This window comes from Synchiropus splendidus, chromosome 9 (assembly GCF_027744825.2).
Source record: "Synchiropus splendidus isolate RoL2022-P1 chromosome 9, RoL_Sspl_1.0, whole genome shotgun sequence".
In the NCBI taxonomy this organism is placed as follows: domain Eukaryota; kingdom Metazoa; phylum Chordata; class Actinopteri; order Syngnathiformes; family Callionymidae; genus Synchiropus; species Synchiropus splendidus.
In genome coordinates, this window is record NC_071342.1 from 3,652,891 (window position 1) to 3,674,934 (window position 22,044).

The 22,044-nt window shown below is 41.1% G+C and overlaps 1 protein-coding gene across 3 annotated transcripts; it reads right to left on the reverse strand.

Annotated features, from left to right (window-relative positions):
• Positions 1-1,698: 1,698 nt before the first annotated feature.
• Positions 1,699-14,616, reverse strand: LOC128764918 (polycomb group RING finger protein 5-B-like). Of its 3 annotated transcripts, XM_053875201.1 has the most exons (10): positions 14,467-14,616; positions 10,225-10,730; positions 9,936-10,032; positions 9,636-9,691; positions 8,603-8,662; positions 8,363-8,541; positions 5,862-5,960; positions 5,698-5,787; positions 3,933-4,000; positions 1,699-3,526 (listed from the first exon to the last, which is right to left on the reverse strand). In XM_053875201.1, exons 2-9 carry the CDS (start codon positions 10,337-10,339, stop codon positions 3,950-3,952), a joined length of 747 nt encoding a protein of 248 aa, XP_053731176.1. In that variant the 5' UTR covers positions 10,340-10,730; positions 14,467-14,616; the 3' UTR covers positions 1,699-3,526; positions 3,933-3,949. The 3 variants fall into 3 exon arrangements, with proteins under 3 accessions (XP_053731176.1, XP_053731174.1, XP_053731175.1); XM_053875199.1 differs by lacking the exon at positions 3,933-4,000 and having other exon boundaries at positions 1,715-3,526; positions 14,467-14,615; XM_053875200.1 differs by lacking the exons at positions 3,933-4,000; positions 14,467-14,616 and having other exon boundaries at positions 1,715-3,526; positions 10,225-14,460.
• Positions 14,617-22,044: the final 7,428 nt, after the last annotated feature.

Here is a 22,044-nt window from a genome sequence, read left to right on the forward strand (position 1 = left end):
GATTCTTAACCATAGGGTTGAGGTCCATGGTTGGGCCACGAGCGCCCCACTAGAAGGTCACTTAAAGTTTTTTGTTTTACACCTCTAGGCCATGGGACTCTCAGTTTTAATACTCTTGCCACATATGGTGGCAGTAGTGTGTCACTTAATTGACTTGACATCTGCAAATTTGTGATACTTACCAACTATGGAGGAGTTATTGAAAAGAAAAGCAAAATGATAAAGAAAGTGATGGTGCCCCAACAGTAAAATCTGTTCATGAAAGCACCTGTTGCAGCAGTATTTAAAATATGTCAGAACATTTTATGGTGATTTTAATTTACATTTTACTCATCTATTTAGAGTTTATTCATGAAAAATAATGTTTTAATATTTATAACATATTTTATGATATTTAGACGGTTTATTATATATATTTTATTCAGAATTTTATTCATGATGTACAGCCACACGCACTGACTCCGGCTGGTCAGGAAGTTTGTAATCCACCTGCAGAGGGAGTCAGGCATGTTGAGCTGGCGAAGCTTGTCTTGAAGAAAGGTTGAGAATTGTGTTGGAAGAGCCATAAACAGGATTGTGGCATAGGTTCCAGGGGAGTCCAGATGCTCAAGAATGATATTAAGGGCCTGGTTTGCTGCATCGTCGACAGGTCTGTTGGCTCTGTAGGCAAACTGCACTGAGCCCAGGAGGGAAGCACGGATGGATTTCAGGTAGGATAGACCCAGGCGCTCAAAGGACCACAGACATCAGTGCCACTGGTCTGTAATCATTCAGTCCTGTGATCTGAGGTAACACTTTGTTTACGTATATGGTTATTGAACACAAATTAAATCAGTAATTCTGAAATTAGAAATCAGTGATCACAGTAATGAATCCGTTCTGGAAAAGGAGGGCCCCAAGATCAGAAAGGTTAAGAACCCTCACTCTGTAACTGTCTCTAACGTACGGGCTAGAGACAGTAGCTCTGACACAAAGGCTGCTTTCACACTTCGGGGTTCTGTCTCGAGACAAAGCTCTTTCGCCTCAGAAGTCTGAGATGTGAACACAAGCGAGTCGGATTTTGGCTGCGGACCTAATCCCCGCTGGAGATGTGTGGACTCCACACAAACCTGATAAATGCCCGGCAGTAAAGGGTCTGATCACTGTTCAAAAACAACTTCTCAAACTCACATAACACTGAGGTGTGCAGCCGGGAGCTCCAGGAAAATTGCGCTTTGCAGCGCAGTGCAGCGGTCCGGCACTCGCAATGTGTGCGGGTGTTTAATAACGTGTTTTTGCCTTTATCAGGGGGAAGCAAACGCCGATTTTCCTCAAGTTACTGAAGATCACCAGACTATTCATTGATAATTTCTGATGTCGGGATCTGAACTTCACTGATTAAAACCTTCTCGATCGTCAGTAATCTCTCTCGCTGTGTTCAACGTGTTGCGAGAGCAGCGATCAATCCAATGGATCAATCTGCGGCGGTCCCGTCCCCGAGCGTAATTTTCTTGCAGCTTTATTGCCCACCCAGACAGCGATCAGACCCTTTACTGGCCGGTTATGATCATGAACTGTGTGCTCGCATTGCTGATGACACATTCACATGATCAAAGCCTCTTCCGGTATTTGCTGCCCTCGTGTGGGTGAAGATAGAAGTGAAAACGCGGAGCAAGGCTCGCCACGGAGCAATGCAGAGGTGTGAATAATCTCAACCGGGGACGACTCGGATTCAGGCTCCCGAGAAAGAACACTGCAGTGTGAAAGCGCCCTAAGACACAAAGCAGAATAAGAAGGTGTCAGAGTTGCTGATGCTTTGAGAACCAGTTGGATGAAGTGCAGGAAGTGCAGGGCAAAGGTAGAAGAGGAAGACAACCGCTGATGTTCATGGTTGAGATAAAGGAGGCATGAAGAGGAGGGGTGAGAGCAGGAAGTTAAGGTGATGGAAGCTGACTTGTGAAATTCCAAAAGGAGAAGGATTCCGCTCTAAACCTACTTGGAAGCTAAAATTCTGACAGGGTATAGGCAAAAGTTGAATGGCAGCACACCAAGAAAATTGTCATGCAGAAAATTGTGTTTGTTATGTGTTTGGTTTTCACAGACTAATAGGAACTGTTAAGAGCCATAAGTGTCTTTCAGAGAATAGTCCTCAATGAGTTTGATGTGCTAAGAGAGAAAACAGTGGCAGTTGTTGACACGGCACCAGATGTTTTTGGTCCCAGAATAAACACCATGACTCTCTGGGACAAGTGTCCATTTGCAGCAACACTTAACCCCTCAATCGTTTTGCCCTCAATCCCAACGACCGTGAACAGACCTAACTGGAAGAAGTTATCTCCTGTAAACTGCATTCGTGTTTCTGAAATATTTTTGTGGAATACATGACACCACTGAATCATGGAGTGTCAGCTCGAGCCCGGTACAGCCTGGTCGTGACCCCTCACCCGCATAACTGTAATTCTGTGACGAGACAAACAGGAACCAGTGTGGGTATTTGCATCTAAGATATCTTTGCATTTATTGAAGAGGTCCAGGATAGACCAATTCTTGGTAAGACACCCCCTTGTGTCGACAGTTTGCTTCATTAGGAACTTTAACCTGAATTCGAGGATGAGGACCTCATAATAACTGGGTCATTAATAATAATAACTGCGGAAAGCATTATGGCAATGAGAGGCCCTAACAGCAATATAAAGATGAAATCATGTGTGCATGTCTGCGTCATAGTTATAGCAAGTTTGTGTTTCTGTTGTGTTTTTGTAAGCATAGCCTGTGGAAAGATGTGCATGCAAGAATGTTTATGGTCCACCTTTCAAGTCTCACATCATAACTCATCTGTGACTGTTTGACGAGTCATCTGATCTGACACATTTTTCTCTGAGTTTATTATGGAACTGAGATTTGACTTTCGACCCAAGCCCTCAAATAACTGGCTCCAGCATCTGTTTTGTTTCTGGTCTCAAGTCTGACCTGAGATTCCTGGGCTGTGACATCACCACACAAATGTACTGACTTCACAATGAAGGCCCCCTGCAGGCGTCCCTATGATTGACTGGCGATCCACATTGTTTTCTCCCGTTCTTCTTCACTCAAACAAAGTATAATATATCAGCTCCAAGGCAGTTTTGGTATTTCAAGTGTCACACAACTGTAATGTAGTTTCTTTAATAGAGACTAGAAATCGCACATCAAAAGAGCAACCATCCACGGTAGAAAACCTTATCAACATTTACTATACACAGGAAACAAGAAAAGAGAAACTTTCCTTTGAACAGTTATAACTTTTCAAAATATTTCATACAGCATCATATATATATATATATATATATATATATATATATATATATATATACACACACACACATATATTAGTCTATGTTGAATAAAACCTCTTTACCATAACTACGTTGAATTATCAGATGTACAAAAATACATTTATTTCTTCATTATTCCACAAGGGAGCATATAAGTGCGATTTCTTCATTTAGACATCATGGTTGTATCCGAAGTCAATCCGGGGTCTGTACTCCAGGACCATGGGATATGTCTGCAAGAAATGCAGAGAGAGGTGTGGAATCATCCACATAGATTTCTTTCTCAATGTAATTACTGTGAGTCTGACGTGTCACATAAGGAGACACACACACACACACACACACACACACACACACACACACACACACACACACACACACACACACACACACACACACACACACACACACACACACACACACACACACACACACACACACACACACACACACACACACACACACACACCAGCCACTTAATTAGCTACACCACTTCATTCCACCAGGTAAAATCAACTGCAAACCGGTCAGTCAAGTGGCTGCAGCTCATAGATTAAGATCTGGATGTGACTATTTGCTGAAGGTTAAATAGCACCAGAATGGGGAAGAAAGGGGAAATCCTAGGCCAAATCAACTCACCTGACTTAAGTTTTATCTTAGACACCAGGCTGTAAAGGTTGACATCTAACCACTTCTTCCCTCCATCTCTGCGGGACAGAACATTTGGACATTTGGAGCTTGGGCAAGACAGTCTGAAAAACCATTTGAAAGCTATTTATTGATTAGGTTTTTGCATCTTCTCAGCAGCGGGTTGATAAATTTATAAATAAATTTAACCTTCTCCCGGAATCAACACATTCGCAGCTTGTCAGCAAGTTATTTCCATGTTTTCCATTTTGCCCACCTAACGCTGACAGGAGCAATTTTTGGAACCAGTGTCCTCATTAAAGGGAGCAATTCACTGTTCATTCATTTGCAGATTCACTCAGGGTCTGGGTGTGCATCAACGATATTGGTAAATATATCCAGTCTTTGTCATAACTTACCTATCTGTTATTAAGTACAAGGACAAGTCTGACATCTTGGATATTTTGACGCTAATATTGGCTTTCACTTTTTCCGTCTAATCGTCTCACTGCACTTCCTGTATAAGAATCACTCTCACCCAACCCAAGAGCAAGATTAGCTTTTTCAACTCTAATGGCCAGAAGAATTCTCCTGCCAGCCTCCCACCGTGGATCAAGGACACGTTGCACTTTTGTTACCTTGAAAAGATCTTACGGGTGTCCCTCCCATAACATATGGAATCCTTTCATCTCTGGGGTCAGGAATTCTACGACGTCGAACATGGTCAACGGTTGAAATGTGCTGCTTTTACAGCTTGTTTTTCCCTTGCTGATACATCATATTGTTTTTGCATCTTGGAGGAGTGACAGTACGTGCATGTTTTTTGGTCTTTTGGGTAGTTAGGTGCGATTGGTAACTTACAGATGGGCAAGTCAGAATTTGACAGCTCAGGCTGCTGCTTGAGGTGTACAGGTAGGGGGGCTATCATATTGTTGCTATATATGTTCATCCCTTTATGACTAGCGTACACCTTCTTGATGTCTACTTCTGGCTAGATAACGCACCCTCTGTCACAAAGCTCAAATAAAGTCAAACTCATTATGCGTGACCTGAATCGCCTATGTGGTCACCAGATCTTATTCCAATGTAGCATCTTTGGGATAGATAGATAAATACTTTATTAATCTCCGAAGAGAAATTCCCATGGGATGTGGTGAAATGAGAGCTTGACTCACACTATGTATCAGTGGCCAACAAATCTCCAGAAAATTTGTAATGTGAAACGAATATGGCCGTCCTAAAGGCAAAAGAGGGTGCAACAACCAGGTTCTAGCAAGGCATAGCAGCTAAAGTGGCAGGCGGTAACACACATGCAATGACACGGTCACACATGCAAATCCACATTGTGATGCACACAAGGTCATATATTTTTGAATACACACCAACACACACTCGCACACACGCACACACATATATACACCCACAGACACGCACACACACCCACACGCGCACACACACATGCGCGCACACACAAACACACACACACAGCATCAAGGCACAAAATGTGGCTTCAAATGAAGCTATTAAAATGATGTGTTTCATATGTGGAGGAGGTAGACGTGTGCAGTGTTGTATTGTAACACGTCTTGAATTTCACAAGTGCATCATCTTTCACTGTCCTGCATGTCCTCTTCCCTCTCTGACCTGGTATGTGAAAGCCCCTGAGACAGCTGCCTGTGTCACCTTTCTTCATGCCATGTCAACAAACACACTTGAGTGACACGCTTCAACAGACACATGTGCCAACCAAACCAACACGTGCGTAACACAAACTCACGTTCTCTCCATGGAGCCGCCATCGGGTCATATAGATGAACTCTAGTGTGTGATCTCTGCCCATGATCTCTCCATTACATAACACATCCAGCTGTGGAAAATAATGTTGTTAGGATTTAAGAGTGAAACTCACAATTGTTTGTCTCAGCTGGTTCGGGTTAGTACCTCGTAAGAACTGGGCAACTTGAGTTTAAGACTGAGGAACTTCTTAATCGTTCCAACGGTGACCCGGCTGGAGCAGCGTATGAACCGCTTCATCAGGTCCTGAGGACAGAAAGAAAGCAAGATTCCAGATTTTGCGTCCAACATTGCTAGCTACCATCTTTGCTATATTTGATGTCACTTGCTATATGTAGCCGTACCTAGGGATATCTGATATTCACATTTTGCCAATATCCAACACAGTGGTACCTCGGTTTTCGAACGTCCCGGACTTTGAACAAATCGGAGTTCGAACAAAAATTTTGAGATTTTTTTTGCTACAGATTTAGAACAAAAATCCAGAACTCGAATGCCCCCAAAAAAAGGCGGAAAAAACATAACGTGTGTGGACCGATCAGCTCACCAATGACGCGCTTTGTGATTGTGTATAACGCAGCCTCTGTATGCGACGTGGCCTCTACATTTACTGACTGTTTTTTGTTCATATTGAGGTGTAAAACCTTTCCTGTCTCAGCACTGGACCGTGGTAGAGTGTCACAGGGGAGGTGCTCCTCGACACCTCCAAAGCTGGACCACACACTGCAGGGTTTGATGTCCTGTTTTCGGCTGGAGTTCGGACAGGGATGAGGTGAGTCTCGGACAGAGCGTTACTAGGTTTATGACTTAGTCACAGCCAAACTGCACAGAACCGCACATTCAGAGATGGACACGCACCGGGCACCTCTTCACTTCTCGAGAGACGTCACTCACTTGGCAACCCCTCCCACATGCAGCGGCCACACACATACACGAACAGCGCACCTACAGCAGACACACTTCATTCACTCCTACAAAAGCCTATTTTAAGGCTTGGAACGCATAATTTCTTTTTTCATTAATTGTAATGGGACAAATCGATTCAGATTTCGAACAAATCACTTCTCGGACTGCCGTCTGGAACGGATTGTGGTCAAGAACCGAGGTACCACTGTATGCCATTATGATCCCTGATTCCTGATACTGATAACCGTTGATAACTAGCATTAAATGGCACAGCTAAATAAATGGCTAGCATCCGGCAGATATTATCAGACATCCCTGCAAGTATGTGCATGTCATTTCAGGTTCTCTCAGCAGAGGTGGGCCATCGGGTCCAGCAAGACCTTCTCTGCTGGCCTAACATAACCAGAAATCATGAGCTTACTTATGATTAAAGTTAATTTAATTGTTCATGTATTTTCCACAAATATGTTAGATATAGTATATATAATAGGTATAATCTATATAATAATCATGTTATAGAATAGCTCAACTCAATAAAGAATTCAGTTAGCTTGTGTTGTCAGGCCCTATGAAAGCAGTCCAAGGCCTTCAAAATTGACAGTGCAGGCATATGTGCACTTTCAGTGAACGGTACACATGTTTGATGGATAGTTGCGATAGCCACTCAGATCGCAAGTAGGGGGCAGCAAGGACTTCTAGCCAGCCTCACACTGAACGTGACTTACGCGTCCTGTGATTGGATACTCCGGACAAACCACAGTAGCTTAAACATATGTCACTTTATATGAGCAAACAAGCTTCAGAGCAATGAAATCACAGATGTTTAGTGACATCCCAGCGCTTATAGTGCTGTTCTTTGCCCCTGCATTTTCCCGGTATCTACAGCCACACCAGCTAGATAATCCAGGCATCATGCACGTACTAATAATTATATGAATCAAAGTATCTTGTTATATTGAATAAACTGCTTAATAATCCTTTCCCTAATAAAGGGAATGAATCCAACAAATGCTGCTATATTGGTAAGGTAACCTCAATTTTGACCCTGTACGTAAGGAAGAATATGTGAGATGGGTGCAAACATTTAGATATTTATTTTTTTCACATTCAACATGTTAATGACGGGGCGCACTGTAAATTGTAAACTGTAACTTTGCAAATTAGTGTACAACAGGGCCACATATCAACTAGTGGGGCAGTGTGCCTTGGTTTAAATGAGAGTTGCCAGGCCATCTAAAAAAGTGATCTCTTTCGAAAGATGAAATGCTGAGTTATATGCGGAAAAATCTCAGAAGTAACATCACATAATGACTGAAGTCAGTTGCTCGTGAAACTCAAGTCACGCATTCCGGCCGGACATTTGAAGGGACCGCTTGAATGAGAAGCAGATTTACTTCTCATGATTAAAAACTAGTGCTTATGCTGTCACCAATTCAGTAAGTGACAAAACGTTCCCCTATGTTTCTCTGTCACTGATTTATTGGCTGCATTACTTACCTTTTTTATTTTTTATTTTTTTAAGGTAGGGGATTATGGTAGGGTATCACAGAAGGCCTAGTTGTGAAATGCACGGCCCGAATTAATAGTGAAAGGAACATCACACCATGGCTTAACACCAACCACCATTTTTTTTCAAGGAAATGCGCTGCTATATGTGTCAGGAAATGCCACAACAGACTTAGGTGTGCGACTGAGTGAGACGAGGGTCAGAAAGATGAGGTTCTGACGAAGGTCTGACCCACCGTGACTGAAGTCTCCTCAGACTGACCAGTGTTCCGCAGACAGTCAAGGCAGATAGCTATCTGCGGGTCACTGCGGTGGTAGTCTTCCTCCCCATTGTCATCTTCACGTCCACTTGCACCCCCATCAGCACCATTACCAATTGCTCTGGGCGAGACCACTTGTTGACACCTTGGGTTACCTGCAGGAAAAAAAATGGTTTTACCTGCCAGATAAATCAAATTGGCAGTTTACCATCTCACCTTCTCCATTATCCCAAGGTGGGTTCCTCCTCCAAAATTCCAATTCTTGCTGCTCTTCACCTGGTTTGTCAGGATCACATTAATGAGCCACCAGAGTGACACTGAGGGGCTTTTCACACTACAGGTTCTGTCTCGGGTGGCCTGAGTTACAATTTTCCCCTGTTGTGCAGCTTCGCACCTCTGCGCCTCAGGAAATTATCCTTTTTTTTTTTTCTCAGCTAGCGGCACCGTTTGCAAAATAGCTGGTTTGTGACGTACGACGAAGCACGTCTCAAGGAAGTCGTCATCACCCAGGCGACAACCTATTTACGTCCGCTTGACCAGCTTAATTCTCTTTCACTTCAAAACATGTCATCGTCACCTCAAATATTGACTGATGACGGACCTCTACCACGGCTGTAACAGAATGTGGTGTTTCTCAGCCAATAGTAAACATGAACGAGTGTTATTATGTTTATTTTACAAAAAACAATAATTATAAAATAGCAGAAACGAGCAGTGCAATACGGACCTTGATTTATCCAGGTCGCTCGCACAACAAGTTTAACAAAGTGAAAGAAATTACTGATGATCGAGAAGATTTTAGTCAGTGAAGTAGAGATCCAGACTTTAAAAATGATCAACGAATAGTCTGGTAATTTTCAGTAACTTGAGAACTGTCCTCCTCGCTGTTCTCCTCAGCTAGCTGTGCTGATCTAAGCAATTGCAACAACACAGCAAAAGTCAGATCCCACAATTATTAATTTAAGTAAATCTCTCTGTGAATAAAATCCAACGTTTATCAGCCTAATAAAGGCCAAAACACTACGCACTTTGTCTCGAGTGTGCAGTGATAAAAGCCCCTGAATTTCGGACCTCTGTCACATCAACACCTCAGCACCACCTCAGATGCGGGGACATGCTGCCATGGTTCTGTGTTCTCTTGTAGTTGGAGAACACAGAATGATTCTGTATTAGTTATCCAGTTCTTCAGTTGAAAAATGGAAATGTACTTAGAAATATGTGATGCCTGTCGGAAGACACATGTACTTACGGTCTCGAAGCCCAGGCACCAACTTGAAGATTATTTCTTCCAATGTGTTGTCTGGTCTGGTGGACAGGAGAGAGTGTTGTCTTCATTATCATCATGTACATGCGGGTGAGAACATATGTCTCGCCAGCTGGACCCATCCAAAGTAATTGTCGTAAGTGTTATGCAATTCCATATTCCTATTTTTTTTGTTTTTATCAATAATAAATATAGTATGGCTACTAAATTAAAATGAAACTGCTGCTGGCATACAGTCAATGTTATCAGATAAACTGCAGGTTATATATATGAGCCTCTTCTTACCGGAGCATCTCCAGCGGATTGGTCTCATGCACCTGGATGCCACAGCGCGGACAGTCATTGCTCTCCTCGAAGTGCTGCACGATGCAGCTCTTACAAACTATGAAGGAAAGCAAGTGAATTAATTTTCATTAATGACAAAAACGGACACGAATGCAATGTGTGTTTATCTGTGGTGTGGATCCCCAATTTGAGGAACACAGCCGTCCCTGGTTGTAAATAAAGCAGGGCTGTGACATTGTCATCATAGTCCCACCAAATCAAGCTCGAATTAATCAATGCTTTGACTCACAAGTGTGCAGGCACTCTGTAACGGTGGTCGGTTTGATCAGGTAACCTCGGCATAGGTAACAGGTGATGAAGTGGTTAAAGTCCTTCACCAAATACTTTCTTCCCATCGCAGCCATTCTGTTCTCAGTTTATCAGCAAAAAGTTCAAGGTCGGTCAAAGGTCAGAAGTCGATCAGCATTGAGTGTTGTGCTGAAGAATTCTGGTGATACTGGCTTCAGTGAGCCGTGACCATTCTACTGCGTGAAGTCCTTCTCCATCTTCCACCCAAATGCGATCGTCCTCTTAACTCTGGCTGACCATCATTTCCCAAACTGACGTCAATATGTCATCCAAACTAAAATCCACTTGGGTTCCGGTGCGACACTTTTGTAGAATTCCCAGAAGACATAGCGGCCATCACCCCCCCAAGCTGCCATTTCAGCAGGGGTCAGAGTATTGAGGCTGTGAGTGATGCCATGCCATTCATCATGGAAGCCACTGAGAACTTTGTGATGAAACTCACGCCACCTGCAGAGAGAAGAAAACTTTGAAAAACAGTTTCTGCCTACTTCAACGTGTTGCCATTGTTAAATAAAAACAGTGGACGGTGCTGGGCACATTTCTGATGGTAAATTGTAGCGCACATCCAACTAACTCATTCACTAATCATTTTTTGCAAAACAATGGAAGAGCTCACAAGACTATGCTCTTTAATTTGTAATGTTTGGATTTCAACAACCATTTTAATGAAAACTTTCATCATTTTTAAGCCATCACCTACTGGGCCCTGAAGATGAGAACACTGTTTCATGAAGCCTCATTAGCCCATGACTAACCACAGTTAGATGACAGCTGTGGAAATGGAATTATTATGTTAATCTCAGATGATGAGATGATATTATTGCCTGTATAATGCCCTACTTGGAGTGTCATCACACTGGTTTCCATGAAAAGACTGGTAATTTCGCTGAATATGATTGAAATATGCAGATTCTGAAACCTTTTGCAACCGTAGCTTAGCTATCCCGGGCACCATGTTTGTTTACCGGCGTAATCTTGCGGTTACCCACATCTCGTCAGTCGCGACACTCCCAGCATGGAGTGTGATTTGTGATAGCTGAAAGCCTATAAGCTGAAAGACAAACTCGCAGTAGGTATCATCACAGGAGGTTTATTGTCAACTTTGTGACCGGGAACCACAAAAACAAGAGTTCTTCAAAATAATCTCATGACCCATCATCTCTTCCCCCTCAAATTGATAATATGTCTTCCAACTTCAATCCCAAAATCCCATGATCATTTTACCAGATTCTCAATATCACTATCTATACGAGGCCACCACATGTAGCTCTGGACCAAGCCCTTTATTTGACTCATTCCAGGGTGCAATTGATGTCACTGTTTCCACATCAGACCCTGTCCCTTTTCCGGGATCAATACACGGCACCCCCACAGTAAGCACCCATCTTGTACACGCAACTTCTGTTGCTTCATACTGTATGGCCTGAAACCTCGGAGTATGTTCTCATGCACTCTGGCGAGCACAGGATCCTTACTAGTCTATTTGCTAGTCCAGTAATTTGTGTAATGGAGCCAGCACGGTGGACAAGTCAGGCAAGAATTTGTCAGAAAAGTTTAGCAGACCTTAAAGCTCACGAACAGAACATGGCACCGGAGCCTGCTGGACTGCTTTGACTTTCACTGGCATTGGATGCAGGCCTGTCTGGTCCACCTGCTGACCCAGAAACATCACTTGTTCCTCCATGAACTGACATTCCATCTGTAGCACTTCTTTGAGTGTATGAAGATGTGACCTGTCATCTCTTCCTGTCAAGATAATGTTGTCTAAATACACTACAACATTGGCCATACTCTGAGCACATTTGATCTACACATATAATATAATATAATATAATAACACATATAATCTCCACAAATACTTACAGTACTCAGTAATCAGGCACAATAGGTGGCCCCCATTCACAGATTCCAATATTCTTTCATGTTATAGTCTCTCGAGTTCTGTTGCAGTTTTTTTTAAATGGTAAACAGAACTGACCTCCGTTTGTAAAATATAGGTGTGGCACTCTGTGCCACATGAATCTTGGCTGTGGTCCCTTTTAACGACCCTAACTCTTCTTTGAATACTGTCTCATATCGTAGCCAAATGCAAAAGCTGAAAGAAAAACTCACCAGACATATCAACACAGGTGGTTTATTGTCAGTCGCAACTTCTACAATGGTCAACGGTAACCCGGGTCCACAAAACTAAGGCATGAAGCCTGCTCCCACTACTCCCCAGTGGCATACAGCATCATGTACAGGGGATATATATATATTGTGTGTGTGTGTGTGTGTGTGTCGTTTTAATAAACTAAATATATACCGTTTGAACTGCTGTTTAAAGCTGTGAAGGTTTAGAAAACAGACACATAAGCATAAAACTGTATTTATGAAGGAATTATGAAAAATATGTTTGTTTGTTTTTTTAATTAATCAGGGTCAGCCAAGTAAAACAACTGGCCTGGAGACTCCTGCCTCTGAAAGTGTTATTATGCTATGACAGCTACAGAGTTCATCTCCGTTAACGTTTATTATTTGACTCAGATATTTATTTGTCGTATTTGCATAATCAGTCATTTCTGTAGTTGTCACAGGGTCACTTACAGGTCATGTGTGCTACATAGTATTCAACTTATCTAAAGTTGTGTCCCACTAGAGGGGCTATTCTTTTCTTTTGCTTTGGTATTATGATTTTCTTTGTAATCACACTTTAAATGCAATGCATATCTTTATTAAAATACAATGATGATCACTGTTCCAAAATCTGAATTATGAAGAAGGTGCTCTGGGGCTTGATTTATCCAACGCGGAGATGATTTTGAGCCGAACAATTTTGCTCCCATTTGCTCCGATCCGCTCCAATATGCTCTGAGCCGATCCGATGATGACAAATGCCACAGTCAGCACTAAAAGGTGTTGGATTCTCTTGTGTCAGTACTTTTTTCCGTAACTTATTGCTGGGTGAGAGAAAACACCAAACCACTTTTGCTGGTATCTGATGTTGGTGATGCAGCAGTGAAATATTCAAGAAAAACAAGAAGTAAAGTCAATATTAAGTTCGACTTGTTGCCGTAACAAATCATAATGTACAATGATGGATATTTAATAAAAAGGTATTATTTCGGTGAAAGGTAGGTAAGTGAAGGTAAATGATGTTTGTATTTCACTCCTTGTTAGGATGCTAGGAAGTTTTCCATTGCCATAGTGCCTTCCCCAGCCCATCCCCCTAAACGTAACCATCCAAAACAAATGGCTAACATTGAACATGATTCTAAACCGAACTTACACTCAATTATAATGAACGTGTTATTTTGATGTTTTCATCCTCAAACTGAGGCTCCAACAAATCAAAATGTCGTCACAAGTACCTACTATTTTTTTTTTTTTTTTTTACTTTTTACATTTTGATTTGTATGTTTCCAAGAATTAGTTCCTAGCAGGATAGATAAGTGCATGGGTCAGAAAATATAAGAACTGTTCTTTACTTCCTTTCAATCTCAGCATAATGACAGAAGAATTATTGGCTGAATTGTATGCAATGTAACAATGAAGTGATATAATAGCTAAACAATTGTCATGTAGCAACATTAATTCATTTAATTTATTAATAATAATAATAATAACAATTTTGAAAAATAATAATAGAAAAAGTAAACCATAATACATTTGTGCATTGAGCTCAATGAAGGTATAAACAAAACAAAATATTTTTAGCCACTTGTTTGTACTTGGATCAGTGTTGTTTTTCTGTGAAGGCCTTTGTAAAAAAAAAACCAAATCAGTCAAAGTATAAGACGTCAGAATGCAACCCATCACTCTCAAATGAGCGGCTGACGAGTTTATCTGTGCCCGAGCATGGACACAGGAACGCGCACGCATGGCTTGAGTATGCGCGCCGTTCCGATCTGCTGAGCTCATTGTGGACCACGTCACCACCTACGTCACACAGGACAAAACAACTCTAATGGCGGCATGTCTCCACACGCACACTGGTAATTACGCAAAAGTTGCGTTTTATTATCGCCCTTGATCAAACGCTTGTGAGCACAAGGTTGCACACGACGCGTGCGCGGCCACGCACAACAACGGGACAGGAGAAGGGGTGGCGGCGTCAAAGTTTGACCCGAGCGTAAGTGACGTTGGTGAATTCGATTGCAAAATTGTGCGCAGATATGATGACAAACGTCAGCACAAAACTCACCTCCTTCGTCGCTGGACTCATAGACGCCGCAGGTGTAGTTCACTGATGTCCGCCATGACGCTGCAGCTGATCCGGCTAACGACGAGGAGAGACACGAGAGAACGCGGAACTGATTCAGTTCCTGCCCCGGTCCGCCCAGCAGAGCTCGCGGTGGGCGGAGAGGCAGCAGCAGCGGGCAGGGCTCCCAAACTGAAGGATGGGTTGTGTCTCTCTCACACGCATACACACACACACACACACACACACACAAGTCACTGCATTATACCTTCATTGAGCTAATTTAGTATGTGGATGCCTTTGAAATAAATAATTGTCAGAGACTTACGGTGGCCTCTCGCTCAAAGCAAGACACAGTATCACGCGTATGTAAATGAACACTTATGCCTCCAGATGCAGAATAGCTGGCTTGCTTCTCATGAGTCAGCAGCTTGAAAGTTATATGAGAGAAATGTGAAACCTTCCATATGATTGTCATCTGTGAAGAACCTTCAGAATTCAGAAATTGTTCCGGAGGGAGACCATGGAACTATTTATCATCATGATGGACAAACAATGTACCTTTTTTAGTCTTTTTTTTTCAACAATCATTTCATTTTGGATTTGCCGTTTTGTTTTTATTTATTTATTTTGCTCAATAGTGATGGCAATCATAAATATGCGACTTCTGTTGCATTCCTGAAGTATCAGTGCACGTCACAGTCACCCTTTCACATGCAGGTTTAGTAATGAGGCGAAAATCGAAAGGTTATGTTCTTGTACAGTATTTTAAGTAACCTCACTGCATGTATAATGCTTTTATCTGTATTGTGTATGTGTCAGAGGTGGGAGTAAGTCACAAGCAAGTCGAGTAACTTTTTTGTGACGGTCAAGTTAAGGCGCGTCAATTCATAGCTTTGCTCAAGCAAGTCAAGTCATTAAATTATAATAAGAAGCATAAAATCCTGGGCTTTAATTTGCAAAATTATTTCAATGCACAAGTGCAAAAAACACTGCATATGTGAATTAACAGTAACAGGAGGTCAGATAGAGGAAAATTGAATTTAAATTATTAATTAGGCCTTATTTAATCTCACCAAAAATTGCTTTTATTGTATTAAATTGGTGCATATAATTGAAAAAGCTTTTTAAAGTTCTTTATTTTTTACAAACCTGAAATAGTTCAGCTCCATACACCAGCATATACTTCTATTTTGAGCACCCTGATGGATATTGCTTTGGTCTTTGAGAACGATTGCAAAACTGCTTTGCATGGTGGCATGAAGGACCCAAATTGTGCTTTTGCATTTGAGAAGAAATTGATTCCAATATGTCCCATGCAGCCTAATTTATGCTCATGATGAACTTGGAAGTTTAAAGGATGGAGAAGGAATAAATCAATCAATTAATACTATCCTAAATTGTCATTGCCTATCATGTGACATGAAAAAAGTATCGTGAAGGAAACCCACAACCCTTCTGCAGCTGTTACTTGAAACCATGTGACGTCTGTATTGTTGGTATTAAAATAAAAGTGTGAAGTCTGAGATCATCTGACATAGACACAGGAGATGTCAGCATCACCGTTCAGGATCTGGAGTGGTGATAAAATCTGTTTCAGAACGCCGACCGGCTGTCGCATTGACATAGACAAAAAATGGCGTCTAGTTTAACCATGTGCATGACATTAATGTGACAACAAGTCAGTATTTTTGTCTGTGTATTTTCGTCACGTACGTCATGTTATTGTGCAACTATATCTGCACAGATACAAGAGCTAAAAATATGTTTTATTTTTACCTCAGTCCACTTGCAAATTAGTTTGTGTGTAAAGAGATGTCTTTTCCTCCACATACTCATAGAATTCAATCATTCGTCAAGTTTTGCCTGTTAAAAACAAGAAACAAATAAAGGAAATAGTCGTTGGACTGTAGCACACAATCACACTTCTGGGATATCGACTCATTCATCAGATATACTGATTGTTGTGTTACATTTGGATGAACCTGATGGAAATCAGAAGTGTTTTTTCTATTTTGCACAGTTTTGTATTTTGCCAATCCTCCCAACACAATGGTAAAATGAAGCATTGTCTGCTCGTCCTTCAGGTAGTGCAGTCCAGGATGGCACATCAGTGTACACCATGGCAAGGAGTTTTGCTGTGTCTCTCAGCACGACATGAGTGTGAAGAGGATACCTGGAATGTGGAGGGGGCTGAATCTGCAAAGTGACCACTGGCAGACTACAATTAGGGCTTGTACTCACAGCTCAACATTGCAGTCCATTTAGTGCCATGAGGAGAAAAGCACAGCGATAACAGACTGCCATTAGATGGAGAGATGAGATCTATAGGCCATGTATTGATGCAATGGAACCTGTGTGTCTGCTGATGCATGAATGCACTTGACCTAATGTGGATGTTCAACAGATCATGCATGGTGAAGGTATAGACGCAAAGAAGAGGGCCATCTGTTCCCAAGATGAGAATTCAATGGAGTACCTCTGGGACGTCATGTACTGTCATATTTGGAACATCCGAGTTGACATATGACTTCACACTGGTTTCGAGGGAGCAGCGACAAGTTCTGGGGGTGGCTGAGAGTGGCACTAGACTTTGGCACCCTCATTGACGCTGCATGATCTGATTGGTTGGTCATCTTGTCGAACCAGTTATACATCTGTGCCATGATTGATGTTGAAACAGAGGCTGCTTGAGTTGATGTGTGGTCTGGGGTCAGACTAATCTGCAGTATTAATTAACTATTTGATACTACGTGATGTTATCAAAGTTTCTCTGTGAGGGCCACCCCAGACTAAATCTGTATCCCACCTTCTCGAACCCTAAAAATGTTCTGGATGCGCTACTGGAGAGAAGATTCCACAGCAGTACTCAGAAGCAAGCCCAGATGATGTAGTAAGTATGGAGCACACATAGGCATGTGATAGCCACGATCATATTGAACCGTGTTATGCATTTTTCTTGAAAGATTTTCCCTGAAGTTGGATCAGTGATTTTACTTATTTTAATGTCAACAGCCAATGTTATGTAAAGACAATTTTCTAATGGCATTTTTCATCCGTTGAGATCCAGGGTGTGTCATTTATGTGCTTTTTTTTTAGCAGTGTATTTAAATACTACAGCTGCTGCCACAACAGCTGAGGCAAGATTTGGACTTCAGCTGTGTATGAATGATGGGATCTGTGATGGAAGCTCATTAAATAACATCTAGCCATTTGTCAGTCCCTCCAGGTCATTTTTCTGTTGAGCAGCCAACAACATTATTTTGTGTTAATTTTTTATTTTTTATTTTTTATTTTTTTACAAAATTGCAATAAAAGTTGTGACTTTTATTATTTTATTTATGGTTGTTGAGCCACTTGACAAGAAAAATTTTTTGAAAATTAGCGTGGAAAAAACTATTGTCAGTTTTTAGCCATAAAAAAGCTCCAAGATTTCAACAAAATATGCTTAAGTTGCAAAAAGTGTAAAGAACACAACTGCACAATAAATAAGTGTACATCTTAAATAAGATTGAGAACATCAAGATGAGCGGGGTTCGAGTGGTAAATGTTTGTGTGTTGCTGCGTTCTTCAGCGGCTCATGAATACAGCCAATATAGCATGTTTGATAAGGTTACGCTGTAGATTGTCAGAAACAGCATTTAGAGAGATGGCTCTTGCGGTCAGCCGTCTTTCTTCACATCTACCACATATAATGTTCTATTATACATTTAAATAATAGGAAATTTGCACATTTGTGAATCAATTCAGAATTGTGACCCTTGACGGCAATATTTGTGAGCAAATGTCAGTGTTTGACTTCATCTCAAGGTTGGAATTAATGTGAAGACAGACATGCTGTGTACAGGGGCATGCAAAAGAAGACTGAAGTGATTGGTCGAATTTGTGGGAAAGTTGTGGTGAATTGCATTGCATCATAGACCCTGCAGGGCTTGGTTAAAATAACGTTAATATTTGGCTTGAATGATTTGTGGTCATCTTCCCCACATCATGGAGGTCCTGTTCCTGGCACTATTTTAGGAATCAAAGTTTGTTGATTTACATTTTGCGTGGACTCTATTTTTTCTAACTCAAGGGGGTCACCAACCTTTATAATCAAAAGAGCCAATTCCTTCGCTTTCCTACCAAAGAAGAAAAGTCTGCAGCCACAAAAGATAATACAGCACATAAATGATGTTCCAGTTTCAGTGCAGTGCACATAATTAATTGTGCATATGGAACTAAGTACAGTTCAGTGCATTTGTAATGGCAAACAAACTGGTCATTGCCTTCTTTCCTTGATAATTGCAGCTATATTTCTATTATTCTATATTTGTTTTTGTTATAACTACACTGCAAAAAAATTGCAATTTTTACAGTAAAATATCGGCAGCTGTGGTTGCCAGAACTCTACCGTTAAATTACGGTAAAACATTTCATTCACTTACAGCAAAAAATTGTATTGATACTGTTGATTGGCCAGTTAAATCATGTGTTTAATAAAGTATTATACTGTGAAAAAAAAGTTTTACAATATTTAAAAAAAAAACAATGTTTAACCTGAAAATTTGAATGGAAAAACTGATATTTCAAATGGTAAAACATTTAATTGTAAAAACTTGTTTGTAACTATAAAATACTGAATTTATCCAGATACTATAGTTAAAAAATGCTCAACTGAATGATCAACTGTGAAAAAAAAACAGCCACAAAAATACCAAATATAGAAACTCTGTACTTGTGGAGTGGCAAGCATGAAATCTTTTAAGTGTCAGAAAGTGACATGTCACAAAACATGCATGAATGAGACCATTCTTTAAGAAATATTCAGGTTCAATATGAAACTGCTCCAATTTCAAAAACAGGTTTAGCATAACATTGATCTTACAATTTGCCAGGAACACATTTTAGAACATTACTTTTTTGAAAAAAAAAAAAAAAAATCTAATCGTAAAGTGGCATCAGTGTACATGCAGTGCATTTCTTCATAGCAAAATAAAATCATCCATAAAAATGACCAAAAGTGTCAAATCTTGCAGCATAAATCTAAATACGAATTGATTTCTCATCAGCACAGGAGTGAGTAGGACTTCCAACACTCTAACACAAATAACACCTCCTGTTAATTGCTGCAATTTTAATCTAAAACATACTCCGAACTATCAGGTTTAACGCACCTTGTGTCATAATTGCCTAAGAAGTGACCCACGTGCAGATGATTGCAGGCTGACAGAAGGCACGGACAACAAGATTAAATACATTTAATAGAAAAATCAGAATTAGTACAAACGACGAAGACAGGAACTGAAGGTGAATCAATGTCAACCTTCAAAACTAGGGAGAAGACAAAAACACTCGGATAATAACTCACGAGGTCCAGATCAACTAAAAGGACTACGTGGAGGAGAAACACTCAAACTCCCACGCAGGAAAAATATACAACAATCGTTAAATAGAAAGGTGAGTATAATAAGACTCACACACAGACTGATAATTCAATTTGAAAGAGAAGAACTAAAGCGGAGCGAATAGGAGGAAGCGGAACTAAGAAAGCGGCTGAAGAGAAATTGAAGCGCACAAAAATCTAGAAAGCTCAGGAGCAACAACAAGGAAGATAAAGTCTCGGGAGATTTACCGAATGACACGAAGTGACCATCTAGCAGCATGCAGTCTGGAACCAACGAGAAGATATCCACAGAGGAGTTGACGACGGGATGAGCTCCAGCTGCGCTGCCATTCAGCTGGATGGGACACAGGAATCGGAAACTACACGGGGTTAACAAAATGAAAGCACACAGAAAAGACAAAGAATACGAGCACAGAGTGCGGAACGTGAGACCTTGTTTAAAGTACAAAATCCGGCGCAGTTAAGTTGAACATGTGCAAACGGTACTAGACTTAAACTTAAACAACAGCTGTGGTGTGCATAATATCCAAGGTACCTTTTTTTCATCCCTCAACATCACAGGAAGGTCCACTCATGGTCAGCAAGGTCTGAGAACAGAGTGAAGACTTGACTGCATACACTTTTTTCTTCTTCTTCCACTCGACTTTGGTGCCTCTCTCACGGTTTATTGAAAAGAAACACCTTTAAGAAAATGAACAACAACCTTAGTTGGGATATGAAATGCTTTGGAGGAACTCCAAAGTGTAGACCGTAGTCCCACTGGGTAGTGTACATTAAAGCAGTAGTAACTGCCAAACGTCAGATGCAGATAGCAGATGTGAAGGAAGTGACGTGGTCGTTGACAATCTCTTTGTCAATGCTCAACATGAATGTCTCAGTGGCAAAGCAGGAGGATCCTAATAATTAATGAATAAAAAATAAAGGAAGAGAGTCATACAACTGCCAGAACTTATCATCAAGTAAAATGTTAACCCGTGTTTCAGTGGTGGGCTACAATTTACAAATGAGTGTTAGTACAGAACGCTTGCAAGTTTGGCTCAGTGTACTTACCACACACAATGAGGCAGGGTGTTGGTGGCACATTCTCCATCTGAATGTCCTCAGCAAGGCTGGTCTTCTCGATGAAATGTAACAGATGCTCGTCCTTCTCATTAAAATGAGCAGGTAAAAGAAGCACCATCTGTATGACCTCTGCTGAGCTACCAGTGGACAGACCCATTTCATTCTGAAGCTTGAGTAGAGCAATCCGAACTCCTTTGTGTTTATGTGCAACAACACGTTTAAAGAAGTGTCCACATTAGCAAGGAAAAACTCATTTAAACTCAGTCCAAAAAAACAGTCGGTTCCTGCAAATGTGCTGCCATGCCGACTTCCTTGAACAAAAATGGCCATTCTTGCCTTAACTTCTGGATGCTTGTGCCATTATTGATCTCTTTACGCTGCGTGAAATAGGTGGACTTCATCAATTTTTTCACAGCATCTGAATTGAAGTTCGTCTCCACAACAATCTTCATGTTTTCTTTTTTTTCGAGTTGACTCTCAGTCAACTTCGGCATCCAGTTGACACAGCCATATGTGTCTAGAGCACTTGCTCTTTGTTCAACAGTTATTTCAGCTGTGTCATCACCTGATGCTATTTTGCGTTTCTTTAGTGTCTTTAGTGCATCAGGTCGTTTGACATTTTCAACTCTTGACTCTTGGAGTTGCTTTACCAGGGAATGATGTCCAAGTCCAATAATATCACCATCAATTACATCTTGAAAAGATTTTGGATACCTACATACATGCCTTTTGCTATCTCTGTTGTGCTGTGTTTAGTTGGATTCTTACAAATCTTCATCATCTCAGAGACCACAATCCTTATCATTTGTCATCTTAGTCGCACACCTGGCCTTTTCTGTTTGTCTACACTCAGTACTAACTCTTCAGGAAGCTTCTGCCATGGTATTTGAAAATTGTATAAGTGGATAACACCTTCCTGGTGATGGTGATGTTGTAGCTGTGGATGTTGCTGGTGAGGTAGTGACTGAGGAGGGAAAAGAAAGGAGAGACACTGGAGAGGAACATCCAGGGGATGGAGTTGGAGTGTGTGAGTCTGTAAAAGTACAAAAAAAAGACATTTAAAATGATTAAACTTTTAACGTTTCTGTACTCTGTAAGTGTAACGAAATGTAGCATGTTAACACATTTGTAAA

What these genes read in the sequence shown, in the direction of transcription:
- LOC128764918 (XM_053875199.1), bottom strand. Translation starts at nt 10,339, where the DNA reads ATGGCTGCGATGGGAAGAAAGTATTTGGTGAAGGACTTTAACCACTTC. An exon ending in AATCCGCTGGAGATGCTCCG is followed by an intron (nt 9,692 to 9,935) that starts GTAAGAAGAGGC and finishes CCTGTCCACCAG; the next exon opens with ACCAGACAACACATTGGAAG. An exon ending in CTGAGGAGACTTCAGTCACG is followed by an intron (nt 5,961 to 8,362) that starts GTGGGTCAGACC and finishes TTCTGTCCTCAG; the next exon opens with GACCTGATGAAGCGGTTCAT.